At 31.3% G+C, this 23,948-nt stretch overlaps 2 protein-coding genes across 2 annotated transcripts in view; both read left to right on the top strand.

The window, feature by feature from the left end:
• The first annotated feature begins 971 nt into the window (after window positions 1–971).
• On the top strand, window positions 972–19,035 carry LOC129222605 (C-type mannose receptor 2-like). The gene is made up of 8 exons (XM_054857125.1): window positions 972–1,090; window positions 4,272–4,347; window positions 7,074–7,246; window positions 8,510–8,762; window positions 9,515–9,769; window positions 13,986–14,105; window positions 15,418–15,495; window positions 18,617–19,035. Exons 1-8 carry the CDS (start codon window positions 1,088–1,090, stop codon window positions 18,634–18,636), a joined length of 978 nt encoding a protein of 325 aa, XP_054713100.1. The 5' UTR covers window positions 972–1,087; the 3' UTR covers window positions 18,637–19,035.
• LOC129216707 (uncharacterized) overlaps window positions 19,018–23,948 on the top strand; it is a 24,506-nt gene continuing 19,575 nt past the window's right edge. The window contains 2 exon segments of the mRNA XM_054850926.1: window positions 19,018–19,048; window positions 21,793–21,848. Coding sequence (XP_054706901.1) covers window positions 19,018–19,048; window positions 21,793–21,848 — 87 coding nt within the window.

Below are 23,948 nucleotides of genomic sequence, written 5' to 3'. Positions count from 1 at the left end.
CCTTGAAGATTAGAGATTTTACATGAGCGTCATATTTTTCTTAGTAAGAAAATTTCGAACGTATCACTCCACCTGGTGTTTTAAAATTTGTCTAAACCGATCTTTCTCTATAAATACACACTTTTCAATGCACATCCTTTTAATTAAAGTTGTAGTCATATTTTGCAGATTTGCCATAACTGCTTTTGTTAGTTCTACAATATTTCCCTTATAAACAGGTTTTCTTTCTAAATCCATTTCTCTACGAATAAATATTTTCATTATTAAATGTATAGACAACCCGACATATGTTTTTAATATGAATAACAATATTTGCTGAAAGTGCTGCTATACAGCACATTTCGTGCCATTAGTAAAGATTTTATGGTATGTTTCAAATGTCGTGAACATAGGTAAACGTGCGGTAACGTCCCAACATATTAACAATATTACTAATGAAATTGACTTGCATATTAATGCATGAAAATATTGTGTCATGTTCCATAAATAAACTAATGTCTTTATATTCCTGTAGTTGCATACAGATATGTTTGGCGATAAAGGTCAAAACAGTTTGGTAATTGGGCGTGGAGTATGACTGCTCTCGTAGTAAATGCCCCTGGCACTCGAAATGCATACAAATGTGCTAGGGATTCCCAACCACTTATTCGGCAGCGAACCCTATTTTTAATTTTCGGAAGAAGTTCGGACGTGTAAGTGTCTCGGTCGAGTCCCTTCCAGAATCGTGATTTAGCAAAGCAATGACAGATTCCATCAAAATTCACGCCTTTGGAACACATTTAGAATGGCGTCGCATGGAAACGACGGTCTGTTTTGGCTTTTCACCACCAATTAATGTTCAGGCTACCGTGACCAAATTCATTTGCCTCATGCTTCGGAAATGTGAGTAGAAATAACCCCATGTTCCAAATCACCCCCAACTAATCGCACTATATAAGCTTGCAATCATCTCGCCCTTGCAGTTGTCCATGCATCATTCCACGAATCCTGAATGTCTTTTATAACAGAAGTTCTAGCTGGAACAACTCCGAATCATCAATTTTTACAACATTTTGTATGACTTTTAAACAAAATTTTAATTGGCCCAATGGTAAGAAATACTTTTAAACATTAGTTTCAAAAATTCAACCGATATTAGTTATTTCTAATAGTTAACATAGTATCATGATGTTATTCTATGCGATGATGCAAGATAAGTAAGTTGCATAATCGCTTCCTGCATCAATGTTCATTGAAAATTAATATTTGTTTTTATTGAATATCGTTCTACTTTCAATTTTTTGCTATCTGTAATAACCATTTATTGATTTTAGATTTACAAATTCAAAACATGAAAAGATATTTTGAATCAAAGGAATTTTATATATGTATTTTACTAGTCGATAGGGAAAACTTTAATGTTAGTCCCAGCGTTTTAAACTTTTATGAAATTTATGCTTTAGATTTACGCAATAAAGCAAAAAATGTCCTTTTTAGAAATCAATACTCGTTGAAAATATAAAAAAATTTTATACTAAAACACGGAATAGCGAATTATTTTCACGATAGAATAAAGCACAAAATTTTTTATAAAAGTAAGGAAAAAAATGATTGCCTTGATTATTTATCTGACAGCTGAAGAAAACAATCTAAACGTGATCTTTATGCCATTGAACATTGTAAAGAAATTTGTGCTTAAATTCTACGTCATAAAGCGCTTTAAATGTTTTTTATATTCTTCTTGTAAAACATTGTATTGAATATTTGATTCTTTCCTCAAAAGAATACAGTTTTTATTTATTTTAATTAAACTTTTTAAAAATTATACCCGTGCTTTATTAGTGAAGTCTAGTGTGTGAGAAAAAAGTTTTTAATCAAAAAACATAAATATTGCAAAGACGTGAGTTAATTTTATCTTTGCCATCTAGCTGAGGGAACGAGGAAGAGTGATTACTGTGAATTTGAAAAATAACTTGTGTCTCAATTTCACACTATGAAGCCCTTAAAGTGCGATACATATTACTTTTGTTTCTAAGTCATATTTTAAATTAGAGTCAGTTCTTAATCACATTATCAATAAATTCATTTGCTTAAAATATTTTAAAATTATAGTTTTCCTACAGAGTTGCAGCTTTAATTTCATTGCTTGAGAAATAATTTTGAAGAAAGATTTTAGCACGCAACTGTGTTTTAGACGGAAGTTAAAATTGATTGGTTTGACTGTTTTTCAACTAATAAAATAATTATGTAAACTATACTCTTATCCCATAGACATAAAAATTTTCTCTAAAATTGAGTGCCTTCTATCATGCATTGAAGCAACTGAAATGTCATTTGTATTTTTTTAAGCATCAATGTATAAAAAACTTCAACCTGTCAGCATATAATACTGTTACTTTATATGCTGATTATATATAAATATAACATGCGATAAGTTGTAACCTTTATTAACTTGCAAAACGTTATCTTATCAACACAGATTCTTTAATTTCACTAAAAGACATTCTTCGGATAAAGAATACAACTACTTTTAAAAGAAATATCTCGTTCTCGATCCGATGATAAAAAATGATGGAAAATTTTGTGTTTAATTTCTCATTATAAAACAAATTATTACGACTTTCAGCGGAATAGACGACTCTTTTTACATAGAATATCGTTTTCATATTAACAAAATGATTGTTTTTAATGTATAAACTTTACATACTGGTGTTATTAATCTCATATTAGCCCATTAACTAACGTTCATTTTAGCAGTGGAATGATTTGTTAATTTTCTTTGTCTGAAAAAGGCAACTACTGAGTTTATCTTTTGCAATGACGGAACAGTTAAACAGGAACAGTCAGATACCATTAATACGTTGCCAACTACTCCCATGGAACTTTTAAACTTGCATGCTAAATGTGGAGAAATTACACATTGAATTAAATTTAATTACAACTTGCTTGCTGGTGCAAATAATAATAAAATAATTTTGAAAGCCCTGAACTAACAAAATAAGCATTCTTGAACGGAATTATGACTTTTATAGTTAAATAATATCACATAAATATTCCCATTTCGTATTTATTCTATTTAAATTATTCTTTTCTATTGTTTCCTTACAATATGCTAAATGTTATATTTAATATTTATCCATAGTACCATAGCTCAAATCTTCAACATGACTGAAAAAAAGAAAATCAGATAAGTTATTTTGAAGATTCCCTGAAACAGACCGGAAAGAAGCTGTTGTACTATTGATAGACAAAAGCTAAATAGCATACCATTCATATCAAATCGTGCTACATCACAAAATGACTCTTTAAGCCAATTTACTAATCCCGAATCACCTAAATCATTCTATCTCAATTCCAAACAAATACGAGGTAGACATCATTACTGTGTGTCAAGATGACATGAAATTTTCCTTGACAAAGGTGATATCTCATACCAAAACCAAACAATAACAATAACTTATATGTATCTAGATAAATTTAGAGTTTTTTTTTTTTTTTTAATGTTTGCTAATTTAAAAAACATGTGTCTCACTGTTCCCACTTTCCCTTTTTCCACCACTTTTGATTCAAAACATTTTTTCATGTATTGAACTTTTAGATCTAAAACACATAAATCGTTATTACAGATAGCAAAAAAATTGAAATTCGAAGCATTATAAGCAAATCAAAGCAAATGTAAGTTTTCAATGAAACTGCATTCCGTTTTTATTTTTTTCTGTTTGCGTGAATTCATAGTTTCTTCTAGATCCACTTTATAACACCTTTTTCAAAATCAAATATTACACCATTTGAAGAGATTTGATTTTTTTTCAATAATAAAAAAAATGCAGTTGAATTTTCGTGTCCCATTGTACTCTCTTTTCCCTTACGTAATTTTCTTTTCAAAAACTTCGATTTAATGGATTTAACAAAAACTTAATTTTCAAAGCTCATTAAGCAAATTATATAAAATAATTTTTTACGTTTAGCGGTCAAACAATTTGTTTTTTGTAATTTATTTTACTTACTGGAGACAGTTTATTTTTATTTATCTTATTTGCATGCAAAATTTTATTGATTAAACATCGTAACTTTGGATAACATTGGATTATAAAATACTTGAATCGATTAGTTCAGAAAGGGAGTAAGTCCAATGGATTTCTGTAGGACTTATGCCCTTTCTGAAACAATCGATTCACTTGTAGTTTACATCTTTTTTTTAGACATTCACCCACAAACGACATGAACAAATACACGAAAATATTTAAGTGATTATATTTTATTGAACATTGATTGCTCTTTTCATTTTTCAGATTAATGTAGAATGCAAACTAAGTGTAAATACATATTTTCTGCTACTTTTGATATCAATATTCTTCATATTTGCTGGTAAGTTAATGCTTGGTTGTATTTATTCTCTAAACGTACAAACTATTTTTTGAAGTAATATTTTCTGCAATTTGTAGTAAGAAATATTGGACTTCGTTGGATGTTCTCGCATCCATGTATCACGGGTTCGATTCAAATATGGGAACAAAGGCTTGAAAAAGGCCATGTCTAAGGGCTGTAAACGATGCGTAGTGTGTTCTAGAAGAGGAAGCATTATTGCATCGTTATCGTTAGCCAAGTTTATAGCATAGCACCATCAGTGTTGCCAGATGGTCAAATCCAGATTTCCCCAATTCCCTTCCAACTTTTCCCCAAAAAGCGATGTTTTCTATCAAAATTCCCCAAATTCAAAAATTATTTTTCCACTAATATTTTCATAAAATGAGTCGACTTCGTCTGATATTTTTGTCTCTTGAAAAACATTTTTTCCCCCAAATAGCGAAATTTTCTTATAAAATTCCCCAACTTTTTTTTCTTCCATTTTCGCTTTTTTTTTTTTTTTTTTTGTCTTCTTTATCTTTTTTTTTTTTTTTTTTTACTAATAATAAAGTTGAAAGTCTCTGTCCGGATCTCTCTCTCTGTCAGGATCTCTGTAACGAGCATAGCACCGTTCAACCGATTTTCATGAAATTTGGCAAAGAATTAGTTTGTAGCACGGGGGTGTGCACCTTTAAGCGATTTTTCGAAAATTCGATTTTGTTCTTTTTTCTATTCCTATTTTACGAACATTTTCCCGAGCAAAATTTTCATAAGATGGACGACTAAATTACCAAGTTATCATAATGCGGAATCGTGACGTGGGCAAACCAATTGGCGAGAAATTCATCATGAATTATTTGTAAATATACAGGGGAACCAAAATACCTTTTAATTTTCTACTACGGGCAACGCTGTGCGTGTGCCACTAGTCATAAATACAAGCACCTGACCGAAAGATAAGAAATAACCAAATATTTTCTTTCTACTCGCATTTACTTACTCTGCTTCTGTATGTACATTTAAACTATGATTTTTGTATATATTTATCTAAGAACATTCTTCATCACACTTATTTTTGCCTGTTTCACGTATCAACTAGTTACTCACGCAGAACTATTAATGCGAATTCCGTAGCATAATATTCCACATAATGCGAAATGCGAATTCCATAAAGTTGAGCTAAGCTAAACCAACGCTGTTTGATACAAACAATGTAACTACCAGATGTCAAGACGCGAATTTAAATAAAAAAAAAATCCTCAGGTTTTCCCCAAGGAAAAAATTTTTCCCCAAAGAATTCCCCTCAAAACCCATCTCCCCAAAATTTCCCCAGAGAGCACCAGATTTCCTCAAAATGGGGAAATTTCCCCCAATCTGGCAACACTGAGCACCATATCATCCCTCCTACAAACAGCTGACTCTCTTTCCATTATTTTTTCTGCCTAAGAACCCCATTTCCATTTTTAGACATCTTCTAAAACCAAAAATGATAGAAATTAATGTAGCTTGTAATTAATTTAAAAAAAAACAGCTAAAAAAGGTTAACGAGCACAAATTTCAGTTCAATTTAGAAAAAAAAAGGAAATTTATCTAACAAAACTGAAATGAAGCTTCTGACTAAAAAGAAAAGAAGAAGAAAAAATCTATTTTATGAGGTTGAAGTTTCTAAGAGACTTATTGAATAAAAACCAGTGTTCATGCTTTAATAAGCCTTTATTTATTTTTAAGTAATCCTAAATGTGCATTTAAATTTCACCACTAAATTATTTTCAATAAAAAAATTAAGAGTTTGTTTGAATTTCATGTTCTTAAACTTGACTACTAGTCCTTGTAAGTAATAAAATAACCGGTCAGCAAGGGGAGAGCTCCTAAAAAGTGTACTTGAAAAAAAAAACAAAGTCAAAATGAATTTCCTGAATTAGTGCTAAAATATGTTCGAAATACTTCTAACTACGTTGTTAAGATACACTAATCTCTTATTTTATAACGTGATACGTAAAAAGGCTTGCTTAGTTACATACTCTTAAATTGGATCGCCGGTCTGATATAGGAAAAATTTTTAGGTCCAATAAAGGAAAACACGCCATTTTTTATTCTTTTATTTATACCTTGTTAACAAGTGTCCCAATCGTGCATGTAAATACATTGCTGTAATCCCCGTTAAATACTGTATATAGTACTATAAAAGTATTTTTCTCAATTCACAAATTTTAGTGTTATTCTACTAGATTCAAGTTCTCAAAATAAAATCGAACACGTTTTCAGACACAAATTACATCCTAACTCAAGCTATGCAGGTCAAAATGTGACAAAACTTTATCCTCAAAGGTTTCAGACACAAATCGTTATATTTCCAGCATTAGAGTATAGCACACAACTCTACACTAGATTTTAAGCCCCGGTACAGTTTAAGCAGTGGTTCAATATAGGCGGTTTTCCCCTGTAAAACGGACTCCTTAATATTATTATTGTAGCATGTAAATAACGAGTAGTATAGTTTTTTCTAGAACGTCTAGTATAGACGGCTTACCGTTTATTACTAGCATAATAAACGGCTTACCGTTTATTATGCTACCAATTGTAATTGTTTCACGCAGTTTCCTCCACTTGGCGCCGAGCGGTCATTCTTTATTGTTATTTTAATCAAATGCCTGAGGATGCTTTTGTCGACATTGAAACGACTGTTATGATATTAAAAAGCAATTAGCTACATTAATGTTTTTTTTTTCTTTTCCTGTGATAACTAGGTGGTGCCAATCCCAAACGATGCGAAAGGCCATGGCGGACATTTCGAAATGTCTGCTTCCTGTTCGCTGACAACAACAATCAAAAGTTTGAAGACGCACAAGCTATTTGTTACAAGTTGGGAGGATTCTTAGCAAGTATTAGAAGTAGCCAAGAGCAAGGATTTATTATCAAAGTATTTGTCTTTTCTACCTTGACCTTGTTCTTTATTTTAAAAAGATAATTAGATTAATTGTTGAAAGCACAAGCAGTAATTCTTATGCTTTTTTATAAGATTTTTAAAAATGAGGAAAATCTTTTCACTAAAAACAAGTATCTTGTACCAATAGCTCCGATAGTTTCTTAAACTCTTATCTTTTCCCAAAACCAAAAGAAAAAAAATGTGCTTCATTATTTATCCAAACTTCTTTGAAACGTTCTCTTAAGCATCTTTTTACTATTTCTTGCACTATTAGTTATTGCAAGCGCAAATTATTCATTCCAGAACGTTTTATTCTTGGCAATACTTTATACCGTAATTCGAATGAAAAAACAATAGGTGCAAAGCAAATTTCATCTGATGGCAGTTCTATGTTCTTAAATGGTTTATTAAAAGCTTTTTCCACTGTCTCTGAAAAAGTAAAATGTTTTATTTTTAAAAAATGTCAGTTATTCTTTATTTAAGACCCACATAATTTTAAAATATTCTATTTGATAGCTTTATCGTATTTTTATAGAAATTTCAAAAATAAATATTTTAAAGAAATTGAGTTAGCAAATCACACATCAAAATTTTCTAACTAGTTGGTTTTCAGCATACATTTACAGTAGAGTGGATGAAAAAGTTTTTGTTTTTAACGCATTTTTTTATTAAAATTAGTTCAAAACTAAGTTTGAAAATGAAAAAAATTGTTCATTTCATTCTTTTACTTTGGGAGTGTCGAATTTCACATTTAAAGGTTTTTGGAAAATAAAATAAAAACCTGTTTTATCGTTAAGTAACAAGAAGCCTAACGCGAAGTTTTCTATTTTTGAGTTTTTCGAATTCTAGATCCTCACTCGCAAAGTTTCCAAATCGTTGTTTGCTTCCGAGTCAAGATCAAGTTGAAAGTAATAAAATAACAGACATTTTTGAGAATTTTTTTTTTAAAGAGTTAAATAGAAAATTTTCCAAAATCGTTTGTATTTTTGAGAATTTCTTAAGCGGGACGCCCGTATTTGATAATTGATATTGCATTTTGCCGTTTTTAAATGTGATGTAGATTAAGTATTAAAATTTTCATAGGAAAGATATTAAAATTAGAGGTTGTTCTTAAGAAAACTTTCAAAATAAATTCACAGAAGACAATGCTAGTCAAAACAAAAGTAGTTACCTAATTGTAATTAAAAAATGAAATACTATTTCTGAATATGTGAAAGGAGCGGTTATCCCTTTATCTAATATTAACTCTTTTTACAGACTGTCCAAGGAATGGGATCTTCTTTGCAAAGAGTGAGGTGGCTGATAGGCTTATATCAATATGATCCAACAGACAATAAAGCTTACCGGTGGCTTGACGGCAGTGTGTCAAATTTTCGGAACTGGATGCCAACTCAACCCAACTCGGTATACGAGAGATGTACTTTGTTAGACGGTAGTAATGGCTACAAATGGAGAGATGAAATATGCACCAACCGCGTCCTGTTTATATGCCGAAAAGATCTTGAAAAAGGTGAGACGTTTTTGAGGCATTGCAATGTTTTACTAAAAAGTTGAACTGACGTAAAATTAAAAAGATTGAAAGGTCAGTTATATTTTTGCTCTCCACAAAAAGGTTGTATTAAATCTATGTAAGTTAGCAGTTAATCCGTACACTGGTGATCTTTACCAACTTTTCCAGCACTTGTATGGGACTCACTAACTGTTTTCTTTATATGAATCTCATATAGGAAACTTTTGAACAATACTTAACTATAAAAGAGAAAAAAAATGACTTAAATAGGCCGAAATATGCAGGAAACTGATTACACGTGTTTTGGGGTTACGAAGAACCCATTTTTCAACGCAAAAGAAGTGAAGATATAGATACAAAGACAACAGACGGAAGCTTTGAATCCACAAGTTCACTTCTTTTGAATTGGAAAGGGATTTCTTGTAGTCCCAAAACACATGTTGCAGTTTCTTACAACAAATTTGCGCCTATTTAAGTTGTTTTAATTTCTTTTACTTTTCAAGCACAAAACTATTTATTCAGTTCTTAGTTCATTATGCATATCTTTGCATAATCACTTTAATATTTAGATATTTTTAAAACGATTCTTTTTTTTTTTTTTTTTTCACGATAAGGAAAATTTAAAGGTATGAAGTTTTTCCTTCTATACTAATAGTTTATCAAGCTAAACTTGCGCTTTTCGTATTCGTCTAAAATCTCATTTTCATTTTCAGCTTTTTTTACAGAAAGCAACTAACTTTTCGTATTTTTAGGGGGATCCATGAATTGCTTCAAAGGCCATCCTCCAGCCAAGCAAATATTAGAGAAACCAGGCATCAGTGTTACTGAATGTCTGGAACACTGTCGTGGCCTGGGCTTCCCCTTAGCCGGATCCATTCCTAATAAGTGCTACTGTTTAGGACCCGAGAATCTCAATGATTTGAAGATAGCATCACGCCTCGAATGCAACGGAAATTGCCAAAATCAACATTGCGGAAATAAGGATTTTATAACCATTTACAATCTCAGTAAGAGAAAATTATTTCATTCCATTTTTGCTTTCTTGGTAACCACTAAAATTGACTCGTGAAATATTCCGAATTCCAAATTTCTACAGAGTTGCGTGTTTTAAGGTGTGCTCAACCATCACTCTCTGACACAAGGCCACATCACTGGTAACCTAAAATTGCCTATTACGTACCAAACAAAGGGCCAAGTCAAAATCCTTTGTTGACTATTTAGTGCTCTCAACACTCGCCAAAGCGTGCGCCAATCTCAGATTGTTTCGAATCCTTCGCCATGTTTTTCCATATTGTCAATTTGCCGCATCGTTCAATGCAATCCTCATTTTTACAGGGAATTTAATTATACAAATATAAAGGTATTTTAGAAACCTTTTGCTGTAATGGAAAACAGAAAAGAAATGAAAATCTTTGAACTTAAATAATCTATAATGGATGAAATAACTTGATTACAATATAGGTAAGAATTTTTCTTTTTAAAGCCAAAGACATCAATATCGCATTTTTACAATGAAGGAAATATTTAATAAACATCTACATTTTAGATATTTTTTTGCATTTTTCATTAAAAAAATTGCAATCACTATTTTTTTGCTGTCATTTCAATAGTAATGATGATGGAATGAATCTACTAATTTCACCAGCATTTGTAAGAATACAGCTAAATTTTTGTTTTAATTGATTTATGAAAATTACGGTACATAAAGAAGAAACAATATATTTTATTATAAAACTTCAATTGAAACAATATTTTTTATATTTGGCTGTAAGATTGTACCTCCACAAAAAAGGTGAAATTTTTTTCCTTCTTTTTTTTTCATGGGGCAAAATGAAAAATAAAATATTTTCTATTTGATTTTTAATGACATTTTTGACAATTGAGTGTATTAATCAGTTGAAATGTACGATCCAAGTACTTACGTAACGAAATACAGAAAAGAAGAAAAACTCCAAAATTTTTTCAGTGCTGGGAATGTGAGTGGTCTATTTTTATGAAAATCTTATGCTTGAAATTTTTAACTTTTACTTACTCGCTTTAAATGCACTGGCTTTAAAATAAGAATATAAACGACATTTTTTCCGGCAAAATGGCTTGGACAGGGAGTCCCTCGGGACTTTGTCCTCAGCCCTACGCTTTTTTCATTATTTATAGCTGGCATTGAGGACACCCTCAGTGGAGATGAAAGTTGGATTGTTCGCAGACGACATTGTTATCTGGTGCACAGGAAGGGACTTGGATGAGATAGAAAGGAATCTCAACAACGCCTTTTCCTTTATTTTAGACTAGTGATACCCACACGGCTTTGCCCGTAATAGAAAAATCAAAAGGTCTTTTGGTTCGCCTGTATATTTACAAATAATGTATGGTGAATTTTCTCGCCAGTTGGCTTGTACCCATCTTACGGTTCCACGTTATCATAATTTCGTATTTCGCCAATTGGTTTGTGTCCATGTTACGGTTCCACGTTATGATAATTTCGTAATTTACTCGTCCATCTTATTTTTTTTTTCTTAAAATTGGAACAGAAAAAGAACCACATCGAATTTTCGAAAAATCGCTTCAAGGTGCACACCCCCATGCTACATACTAACTTCGTGCCAAATTTCATGAAAATCGGTCGATTGGTTTAGGCGCTATGCGCGTCACAGACATCCTACAGACATCCAGACATCCTCCAGACAGAAAGACTTTCAGCTTTATTATTAGTAAAGACTACGCATTGGAGTTCAATTTTTGTTTTAATCCTGAAACGTCCATCGACACTTTCTTTACCACCAACAAAATATTGTACAACTATGAACCAAAGCTAAAGACGGACAACAAGAATCTTACTTATGAAAAGCACCCAAAATATATCGTATATGTCGCAGCTCCTGAATAGTCAAGTCATAAGCACATAGAGTATATTGTCTCTAAATGTAGAAAACGCTTAAATATTCTCAAATTTATTGCGGGCAAATACTGGGGAGCCGATGCTGTAGCGTTGAGAGACACCTATTCGGCTTTCAATAGACTTACCCTGGAGTACGGTTAACCTGTGTACTGCTGCGCGTCGAACACCAACCATGACAAATTGAAAAAGATTCAACTCAGCGCTGCGAGAATAATCACTGGACTGAGACGTAGTTGTCCAAAAGAAATAGTCCCCTACGAGATTGATCATCAACCTTTCCATACTAGAAGCAAGGCTATCCTCGCCAAATATTTCAACAAACTCTCTAGCTACGGACATCATAATAAAACCTCTTTATACCTTAACAACTGGCATAATAATCAGAGACTGAAGAGAAACAGCCGTTTCAGTCATGGTTAACAACTGCATCTACCTTCTTCTAATGTCGAGGTCCACTCCTTAAAATCTTGTCTGAGCCCTTCTGAGGGACTCTCCAAAGTCCATTAGGCTTGTCTGCTCCGGTCACAAAGCAAGATCTCATTCCGGCTCATCTTAGGCATCTGCCATTGGAAGTTATAAATGAGATCCCCTGCGATGCCATTAAAATTTACACAGATGGCAGCGGACTGGAAGATCGTGCTGGTAGTGGGGTCTACATTGAAAAATCTGGGCATAACTTTTCCATTAGCTTCCGTAACCCAGATTTATCCGCTGTCTTTAAAAGTGAACGTATCGCAATTAATCTGGGCCTCGAAGCAATCATTAACGAAAATGACTTTGGGGAACTCTAGATCCTATTGGACAGTCGCAGCTCCCTTCAACATCTATGCAGTTGGACTCAAGTTGGAGACAAAACAAGCATCTCCATCCTTCATAATCTCCAACGTATATCAATTCACGATGTTCATTTTCAGTGTATACCATCCCACGTAGACATATTTGGAAACGAGCAAGTGGATCGCTTAGCCAAGGAGGGCTGTAGTCTCTCGACACTCTCCTCCTCTGCCTTTACCTACTCAGAGCATCAGTCCGAAATTAATCGTCACATATCAACGGAGTGGAAGACCCCTCCCTCCCACCGCTGATATGCGTCCAGGGTACCGGACTCTTCTTTTCACCTCAACTGCGATAGAGCGTCTAAATTGGCAATGTTTAGATTAGCGCGCGGACATACGAAGAGTCTCTTTCTTTGAGGGCAGAAAAATTTTTGCGGTCTGCTCCAAGTGCAGTGTTCAGCAAGCCTCAGCCGAACACATCCTGAACTGCTTGGGTCTTACCAAAGAAGACTTATATGCCTCCCCTCTTCTTGTCCTTGATTTCTTAAGGGTCAATGATTTACAGAACCTTCTCTGACTCCGTCAGACAACCAGAGGATTAGAAACAACAACAAACAACTGCAGACATTTTTAATCATATAAAGTAGTATATAAAATAATAAATGAAGAAATGAAAATAAAATGAACCAATAAACGAATAAATTACAAGATAAATAAGATAATATATGAGAAAAATTAAATGAATGAATAAAAAAGTAAATGCATAAGAAAATAAGTGAATAAATGAATAAATAAGGGAATTTTTAAATGAAAGTATTTAAATGAAATAACTAATTAATGAATGCGTAAGTGATATTATAAAAGATTGAATAAGTAAATTAAATGAACTATTTCACTTTGCCCCATCCACTTTGCCCCGCATGCTCTTGACTAACTGTACATGGCGTTTGAAAGACAAATGAGCTTAATATTAAACAAATAAATACTGTAACAAATATTAGTAGGTCTCAATTAATATTTAAAATGTTAATGACAATAACGTGATCATTTAATAACAAAAAGGTTAATTTTTGACTTACAACAAAATATTACAATATGGATGTCAATTTTTGAAAATGGGTTGTATTATCATATTCTTTGATTTTCCGAGTTATTTTTTTCTTCGCTTGAATAGACTACACGTGTTACTACATAGTTAAAATATTACTAGGTAAATGGTGCTAAAAGCAGAGTAAATGTATCATCATTTCACTTTGTTCCAAATTCCCGTACATTTTATTGTTTAAATGCTTATTTTGTGCCTATAGTCGTGTTACCACATAAAGCTGACTTTAGCAAACTTTCCTTGGTGTTTCAACAAAGTTACAAAAGTGACTGGGAATAGTGATTATTTTTGACTAAAAGACTAATTTTGGTATATAATCATCATTTAATATGTTTTGTTACGATTATTTTGATTTAATTTTAATTCCATTTAAAATCTGTTTGAATAATTTTAGGTAATAGAAAGAAAATAAAAGTTAAAAACGTATCATTTATTTTTTATTGCAGCATTTTATTCCGACACTGCAGAATCCTGCGAAGATTTATCACAACTGGGATTATCAAATCCAAGTACTTACGTAACTAAATCTGGAGAAGAAGAAAAACTCCAAAATTGTTTCAGTGATGGTGAATATGAGTGGTCTATTTTTACGAAAATCTTATGCTTGAAATTTTTAATTTTTATTTACTTGCTTTAAATGCACTGGCTTAAAAATAAGAATTTGAACGATTTTTTTTTCAGTAAAATGGCTTTTACATTCAATATATAATAATCCTGTTGATAATTACCGTTTTTATTTTAGCTATTAATGTTTTTCAACATCAATACAACTGAAAATCATCAAATAATCAACACATGTTTACATTGAACTTTTGGAAAATTAGAAACAAAATGGCATCACATTTTAGTTTTTAGAAATTATATTGTATTGTTTGTGATATATTTATCCTCTTTTTTCCTTAACTTTGCATGAAACCACATGCAAAATATTCTATTCTCTCAGATATATTGTGCTTCCATTCATGGATACGTTAAGGTAAGTTAATTATGTAATAAAATTTTACTACTCAATGAATTGTTTTTAGAGTTCTAATCTCATTTGCATCTAGTCTTTTCTTCCCGAGTTTTTTGTTTTCAATTTAAATTTTTAAGGAAATAGAAATTTTTCTATGTATTTTTTATTTTCATTTTCACTATGCTTTTCCAAATAGAATACATTCCAAATACTATTTATTGAAACAATATAAATCTATGTTTTCCCTTAAGATACATTGTCTGATTTGCTGTTATAAGGTTTGGATAATATGAATCAGGATTAAAGTAAGAAAATTTTGTTTAGTCTAACCTTGATTGTTTTTTCTCTTTTTATATTTCTATATCTTTCTTTCACTCAATCTTCTTCTAATAGCTTAGTTAGGTACGGATATGTATTATCAATGCAGTTTTGTTCCACAAAAAATTTAAAAGCTTCTTAGCAAATTTCTTAGTCCGTTATTTCTTTTATAATGCTTTAATAAATCCCAATTATTATTTTGTGCAATTTAATTTCATGTGGCATACGCTGAAAAAAAATCTTGCATATCTTTTATTAGTGGTCTTTACATATTATATTTGAAATTAAATTATTTTCATCTTTTTAAATATAAAATGACATGCTTTCGATGAATTATAAAAAAGCTCATTTTAATCTTCCTCTTAATTTTCTGATCCTAAAAATTTCATTGATAGTGCATATCTTGATGCATATTGTTTTACCGCCTTATTTTGTTAAACGTTTCTTTAATTCAGAGTCTAGTGAATCTTTCAAAATCATTTTAAACAAAGTAGTTTTTTGCGATATCTTATCTCAGACAAACTCTAGTAGGTTTCTTTTTAAAAAATACCTATAGTGTGTGTCAAATTCGCTAATAGAGCTTTTCTTTGAGTTTTTGTGTTCAGGTACAAGAAGTGGAATTATTAAGAAACGGATCTCAGAAGCAACTCTATGGACGTCATTATTGGAAACAAGTGAAATAGGTAATGTGTATATTTAAATTTTAAATAATATTTTACTCTATAATAATCACAAGGATAGAATTGGGAACATCATACATTCTAAAACAAATATTTAAAGGTAATTCGTTTGCTTAACACACACACAAACGCAAACTATTTCACAAAATAAATATTTTTACTCGCAAAAACTGCTCTGTTCTTTGTTGCAATTATTTCTAACTATCAACGCTTTTGACAGAAAAATTTAGGTATCAAACTTTTTTTTCACATGAAATAGTTTTAAAGCTTTTAAAGACAAATTTTAGAAAAATAATTCATCAAACTTTTAAGCACTATAAGAAGTCGAAACTAGGTCAGAAAAATAAAGGAATAAATCAAGTAATTTCATACGTTTCTTTACTAAAAGTGTCAAATTAAAGCAAAATGCAATAAGTTTGCAATAATTTGATTCGTTTTTATCTTTGTATCTTAAATGCAGAACACATTGTTTTGTTTAAAACCGTTATCAAAGAAGATAAATAAAAATTAATAAATAAAAATAATAAGAATGAAAACAATGTACCCACATCTGAAAGGTGCTTGTATCAAAAGAAAAATCTTTTGCACCTCCTTTATTGGTCGGATCCAACCAATTTAGATTTGTTTTTACTGAAAATTAAAAATTTTAAAAATTTTTGAAGCTATCACTTTAGTTAATTTTAATTCTACGGATAAATTAATCAGTTTTTTATTACTACCATTTTTCTATTGTTGTAAAGTTTAAAAATACGCTCGGAATCTCTAACGCATCATAGATTTTTTGGTGCAAACAGACACTTTATGGGGTTTTTTTTTTTTTTTTTGGTTTTTTAGACAATAGGGTTCTTGTTTTCCAATAGACCCTAACGTTAGACATGTCTTGTTCAATATGTAACCTTAGAATAACAAACTAAGAAATTATTCTTTACCACCTGCTTTAAGTTAAACCTTCTCTCCGTTCGAGTTTGTCCGAAGCATATCTGACCAATAAATAAGGCTTTACATAAAGTCAGACTTCTCCTTTGACTCAATAATTCAGTTTTTGAATAGTTCAAAATTGGGGGAGAGGGAGGAATTGAACTGAAAAATGAGACATATGGTATGCTGTCGGTAGAAGCTTTTGCCAAGAAAAGCCGTTTTCGCAGTCATTTCTTCAAATGTTAAGGGGGAGGGAGGGAGGAGACATATTTATAGACTGAGACACCTACTTCTTTCTCTCAAATGACTACACTTGCATTTTTATTTTTCATCATTTATCTAACATTTCATTTATTTTTGACTTTTTTAGGGATACTTTCAAAATATTCCGAGCCTTCGTTCACGCTTTTTAGTGTACCTTCTGGTAAAAATTTTTTTTAAATAATAATAATAAAGACATGGAAGAACGCTCACTGTATTGTAAACATATAGCTAAAAACAAGAAATAAATAAAAAAAAGTTAAATACTCGTTTAATACTGGAAATAAATCATTTGAAAGCAGAGTATTGCAATGACATTAGCGACTACGGGGAAAATTAAGGAACATAAATCTCGAACTGAAAAATATATTTGCTTCAAAAACTCTTTATTTTAAAGAGCGTTAGACGTTGAGCATGTGTTCAGAAAAGTATTTTTGAATATTTCAAAATGTTTTAATCTTAGCTAAGAACTGTTGAAATTCAAAATTCATTTTCTTAAAACCAATTAAAAATAAAAGTCATTTTTTACCAAAAGATTTCAAAGATTCCGATTAAGATTTCCGTCTATTGGTTACGTGAATAGAAAAAGTTATTAATGGAAACAGGAGTAGTAGACTTATCATTGACGCAAGTTAGAGATTAATCGGTAGCAGACTTATTGAACCAAAATGAAATTAATTCAAAATGCAAATAATATGCTCGTGCATCCTAAATGAATTGTTTAAATGTCTTTTGTTTAAGAAATTCTTAAGTCAAAAAGTAATCATGTATAATTGCTGTTTCGAAGCGTTTAAAGCAAAATAATAGAATAATAACCAGAAGCTCCTACAAAATAATAGAATAATAGTTCCAATCCGAAAGAAAAAGACAAAAATAGGGCAATAATTTTAAGAAAAGATTTACAAGATGAGGTTCATTTCTACAACAACAATACCTATAGCGATAAAAAAAAATAATACCAATATTAATAATAATAATAATAAAAGTTAATTAATTAATCGAACAGAAAAAAAGAATAACGTAAAATGAATACTGGATCTATACATGCAAAAAAAAAAAAATAAATAAAACAGAACATCGTTTAAAACTCAGGAGAATGAATTTTACTGCCCACGACGAAAATGAATCACGAGGTCACGATCAACTAGTCGCTAAAACAATAAATTTTTAAAAGGTAAACATCAGGATTTCCGTATATTGAGAACTATAAGCAAACTTCATTGCTCAAAAACACTGGTTGTTAAATCGTCTGCAAGCGCACACGTGTATAGTCTGGCTCTTGCAAAAAGATTTTGGATCTTGAAAGCACTCATTTTTGTTTCAGTTGAAAGAGGAGAATTTTTTTAGACTGTCACAAGGCTAATAATTGCTATTAACAACTCAAAGTCGTAGTTTGAAAAAAAAACTGCTTTTCTTCCCCCCCCCCCCGGTCAATAAAACAGAATCGTTGAATCTTCAACAAATGAAACTGAAATAAATATTTCGTGTTCTTATACTATCACCGAAAATGTTCGAAGTCATCCTTTCGCATTGGGCAAAAATTTTCTCTGTTTCTTGGATATAATTCTATAGTACTATGTAAACTTTTGTTAAGTAAATATTGGAAAATTTTTGTAATAAATATTTTTTAAAAGCTGAGAGGTTTTTGAGTAAATTGAAGACATATTGTTTATTGCTATTTGAAAATGTCAGTTTGTTGCTTGCTACTTGAGTTTAGACTTTTAACTAACGAATATGAGCTATTTTTCTCTGTTTTTCACTAACTGTATTTTAGTTTCGTGACCTATTTTTTAAACATTAAGAATTAGCCACACTTTTTTCCATTGAAATATACCTCAGAACACAAAATGCTCTCTAAAATTTAAAAAAATATATCTGTCTTGTGTATATTCCTTTACTTTTTCGAATGTATTCAAAATGTAATGTTTCCTTTTTTTCACTTCAGGAGTACAGAAGAAGATTTAAAATATTAATAGTTGTGAGCACTTAGTGACTTCTCTATGAAAATAACAAACCTTTAATTAAGTATTATGTATCAATTACATATACTACAAAAGCATTGCTGCATATTTTGTAACTCGAAATTGTATATGTAACGGGTGCGAGTTCAATGTTTCAGGAATTAAATACTTCATGTCTTATTGCAATGATTTCATTTTGTCTATCATGTTAAGTTTTCTTCTATTGCAATACTTCTGAAGGGGTTCGAAAGTAGAACATTTTGAGGCAGTGATCAGTGGTCTCAATTCAGTTCCCAATCACTTGACGTGGTGGGACCTTGAAATTAATGAGCTATGTGTGGTTAAATATTGTTGTAAAACCGACTATGGCTTCATTAAGTACACTATGTCTTTTGTTTTGAACTGCCCGACACAATGTATTTAAGATTTTTCATAGTAAAGTTGGATTTGCGATGTCTGTTAACCATTTATTAGTAAAAGTGAGCGTGAGTGAATGTGTTCCATAACGGCGTCAAATGTTTTTGCTAATAGGCAAAGCAAAAGCACCGCTACACAGCTGTCATCAATTATTTAACATTTTATCATTATGTTCTAACTCAAAATATTTTATCTTATATTAATACGATTATAATCTTCATCTTTAACTGGTTACAAAATCATTTTCTCATCTAACACTTAAACAGTGTAGGCAAAATACAGATTGAACTTACTTTGGGGCCTTAACATGTTAAAATATTTTCTGAGTGATTCGACCAGCATAACGCACTATTCCAATCAATTGAAAGCATTTTTTTTATATATATATATAGAATGGCAGCATCTTGTAGCTGAGGGGATAACAATTAGCAGCCACTAATCGATAATTTATATCATCCTTTAGTACGGAATGCCATTTACAAACTATATATGAGGCAGTGAGAAGCAAAGAGATGTAAGTGGACATCTTCAAGTTTTGAGTAAAACGCGTTTAAAGTTGGGGTCCTAAGTAGACTGAAACGGTTGACATTGAAACTGACATTACCAACAAAACTGACAAACCAACATTGAAACGGTTTTCTTAAAGCAACACCTACTAGGGCTAGTAGTACCATCTCTTGCCCCAAGACAGAGGAGAGGTTCACTTACAATTTGTACAGGTTATCTCTAAATGTTTTGTTTCGGCACTTACTTCCCTTTGCTTCTCACTGCCTCATATGTCATCAAACGCCAAGAACGTTGAATGAACTTACATTATCCTTATAATAAGCTTTCTGTCGGAAAGCCATATGGAAAAACCAAAATGCATACTACCGATAGGTCGGTATGAACTTATATTTCCAAGAAAATATTTTAAAAGGGGCTCTTTTTTATATCGAGAACGCTGAATCCAAGGGTGGAGGTCTAATTTTTCTCTACTCTCCCATTATCGATGTATAGGTGATTGAAATCTTTACTAATAATAAAGCTGAAAGTCTCTCTGTCCGGAGGATGTCTGGATGTCTGGATGTCTGTAGGATGTCTGTGACGCGCATAGCGCCTAAACCGTTCGGCCGAGTTTCATGAAGTTTGGCACAAAGTTAATATGTAGCATGGGGGTGTGCACCTCGAAGCGATTTTTTGAAAATTCGATGTGATTCTTTTTCTATTCCAATTTTAAGAAAAAAAAATATTATAAGATGAACTAGTAAATTACGAAATTATCATAACGTGGAACCGTAACATGGGCACAAGCCAATTGGCGAGATACGAAATTATCATAACGTGGAACCGTAAGATGGGTACAAGCCAACTGGCGAGAAAATTCACCATACATTATTTGTAAATATACAGGCGAACCAAAAGACCTTATGATTTTTCTTTTACGGGAAAAGCCGTGTGGGTATCACTAGTACAGCATATAATGATATATTTCAAATCGTAAGTTTCGGTAGTTAGCAATACAACGTTGATGAGATTTTCCAGTTGTTAGTGGTCATTCTTTTAAAGTGCAAATTAGTTTCCTATTCCTAAATTAAACTCGGTGTTCATATATGAAGTAACCCTAATTGAGTTCGAATATCTAAAAGGTGCATGAAAATTTTCCAAATCCTGTCCGATAATTATGTTAAAGAAATGTAACATTTTCAATCGCGTATATCTCAAAAACGGGAAAATTGCAAAAACTTAGGCCCCTAGCATTGGATCCAGCGTGCTCGATATATGTACTCGTAAGAACCATGTTTCAATTTTATTTTATGGAAAAACAAGTTCACACCTTCCCCTCGTAAGCTACCAATTTCGAAAAAGAGTGCAATCAAAATTCTCTTCATATTTGAAATATTAATTAAATGAATTGAGTGAGGAAAAAAATGATTACCTTATAATGTGAAGCAAGTAGCTTTTAACGACTGAATTTCAAAGTTAAACTAATCGTTGATAGATTACTTGAAACTTGATGTTAGTTTAGAGGTGAAAAAACAAAACAGAAGTTTAAATAGTAATAAAATAAATACAAAAAACAATTGCTGTTTCATTTATTTTATGAGTTATTTAGTGCACTTTAGTAATAATTAGAATTTAGCCTAGCGATGGTTTAATTTATCGCACTTTATGAGTTAGTGCGTGAATTCTAGTTTTAAATAAGTTTAACAAAGGGCTGAAAAATTATCCACAGATTGGGTTCGGTATGAAAATGTGTCTTAATATTTTAAAAAGGAACTCTTTCAGTTGATAGTAATATAAATTTTTTTGCATATAATTAACATTATATTAGAACAGTGATTGTTTTTTTAATTAGAAATAATGTTTTTTTTTTCACATTCAGAAATGAAACATATAATAACATTTACGTGCTGTAACATATTTTTTCGATAAGTTTAAGTCATCAAAACCAAAGTAAACAATAATTAACTATTCTAAAAAAGTTCATTAACTATTAAATTATACCCTTCAAAACCTCTCAAACTCACGCACTGTAAAGACATCCATCATTGTTGCTTGGAAACCTTTTTCTGTTATGCGGTCAGACCCACCAACAAATGCTTCGCTGCGGTGCAGAAATCAATGCTTTTAATCTAGTAAAATGTAAGATTAAAAATGCATCGCGTATAGTATATAAGACTGCAAATTCATCGTTGAGAAGTTTCTAGCCAGAAGCTTTCCATGGCGTTCAACTACAAGTCAGAAGTTTTTAAAGGATGAGTGCAAAATGGTGTTAACATTTATTCAAATATTAGATTAGTTATTTCAGATCCAATCGTAAGTGTATTTTATCAAGAAGGTTATTGCATCGATACAGATAAAAGAATACGTAATCTTATTGAGTAAAACTAATTTTCATTTAAAATAAAACTCAAGGCGTGAAACTGCAAGTCCGAAGTTATAAAGGATGAGTACAAAATGGCGTTAACATTTATTTAAGTATTGGATTAGTTATTTCAGATCCAATGGTAAGTGTATTTTATCAAGAAGGTTATTGTATAGATACATATGAAAGCATACATAATCTTATTGAGTAAAACAAATTTTCATTTAACATAAAACTCAAGTCATGAAACTGCAAGTCCGAAGTTATAAAGGATGACTACAAAATAGCGTTAACATTGATTTAAATATTAGATTTGTTATTTCAGACCTAATGGTAAGTTGTATTTTATCAAGCAGGTTATTTCATAGAAATATAAAAGAGATTATGTAATCTTATACAGTAACTAATTTTTCTTTAAAACAAAACTCAAGCAGCGTGTATGGTACGAAAAAAATTGCCAAGCGCTACAAACCGGATGAATATGCTGATGTTTTTCGTAAGTTTCATCATAAACCAAAATATTTGAAGTGATCTTTATTGATGGAAATAAATTTTACATGGTAAAATTCACAGACATAATTTTATAATAAATATATTTGCGAACAGTCTATGAGTAAAATCATATTCCATATCCCATTCGATGAAAGAGCATTCATCTAGCATTCATGACAGTAAAAAGTAAAGACTACTTGATAATGACTAAGAGTTCATTATTAATTAGTATACTTTTGGTCTTTTTTTGGGATTTTTGGGTCTTTTGGGGGGGGGGGAGGGCTTTTGGTCTTAGGAGGTCTTTTATATTATATATTTTGATCTATTTTTTTATACTCGTAAATTTGCACATTTTTATGTCTACTTTCACTTTCGAAGAATAAGTAAAACCAATGAAGATGAGTTGATATATTTATGTTAAAAGTTTCTTGATGTGTAACAATTTTGCTTATTTCATCAATGTAATTTACATTTTTATTTTACTTAACAGTTATTAATTCAGTACCCAAAATGCTGTTTTTAATTTCCTTTTCAACAGTCACCTCGCCAACCAGCTGGCTCCCTTTTCTGATGTTAATAATAGGCACATTCCTTACCACTACGTTGCTCTAATTAAAAATTTAAAGAGACGTCACCTGTAGGACCAGTTGGTCTACAAAGAAAGTGTTCTTTTTTAACTCTTATTTTCTTACAGCGCAATATTATTTTTAGACCTTTGTGACTCTAGCAAAATCAAGAATTGGCGACTTACGGCGACGAATTACTGGCATTTGCATATATGGTAGGCTAACATTATTTTCGAAAAATAAAATATGTGACAGTCTAAAGTGATCTCAGGAACACACATTATTAAAGTGCGAAAAAAAGCTCGTTTTCTTCATAAATGGAAGCAGTGAGAAACAGAGGGATGATAAGGACAAAATTTAAAAATCGATATAACCTGTACAAATGGTAGGAGACCCTCTCCTCTATTTCGGACAAGAGATAGAACTAGTCTTCCTGGTAAGTGCTTCTGTACCTACCAGAGTAGGTTTAAAAAACACATCAATCAAAGTCTACCTAGAACCGGAACTTTAAACGCATTTTCCACAAAACTCAAAAAAATTACATTTACATCCCTTATCACTGGCACAATTGAAATACGTATGAAAAGTACAACAGAAATATTGCAAAACTCTTGGTTGCGAAGTGTTTAACTGTAAAAACATTTCTCGACATTATTTGAGGGCAATATATGTGGAGACTTTAATCGTCATTATATTGTTAAACATTAAACACTATTAACAGTATTATATTGAATATTTATTATGAATATTTTCTTACATTTTTACGAACAGACTTTATATCATGTTCAAGTACCCTCAAATATGCACCGAGCTGCATTTCCTACATCTTGAAGTTGTTTTCAAAAAGCTTATGATCATGTTATATTTTTAAAGACCAGAAAGTCAAATATCCTGGTATCATTCATACATACTACTAATTCGAGCAAATCATGCGAAATCCATACAATGGAAACAGAGGCAAATAACTGCATTTTCACAGTGTGGTTATATCAG

The sequence above is a fragment of the Uloborus diversus genome, chromosome 1 (assembly GCF_026930045.1).
Source record: "Uloborus diversus isolate 005 chromosome 1, Udiv.v.3.1, whole genome shotgun sequence".
NCBI classification, from domain to species: domain Eukaryota; kingdom Metazoa; phylum Arthropoda; class Arachnida; order Araneae; family Uloboridae; genus Uloborus; species Uloborus diversus.
Note: the sequence above shows the minus strand (reverse complement) of the source record. Positions and strands in the feature narration are given on the sequence as shown.

What these genes read in the sequence shown, in the direction of transcription:
- LOC129222605 (XM_054857125.1), top strand. An exon ending in AGCAAGGATTTATTATCAAA is followed by an intron (nt 7,247 to 8,509) that starts GTATTTGTCTTT and finishes CTCTTTTTACAG; the next exon opens with ACTGTCCAAGGAATGGGATC. An exon ending in ATTGGAAACAAGTGAAATAG is followed by an intron (nt 15,496 to 18,616) that starts GTAATGTGTATA and finishes TTTTCACTTCAG; the next exon opens with GAGTACAGAAGAAGATTTAA.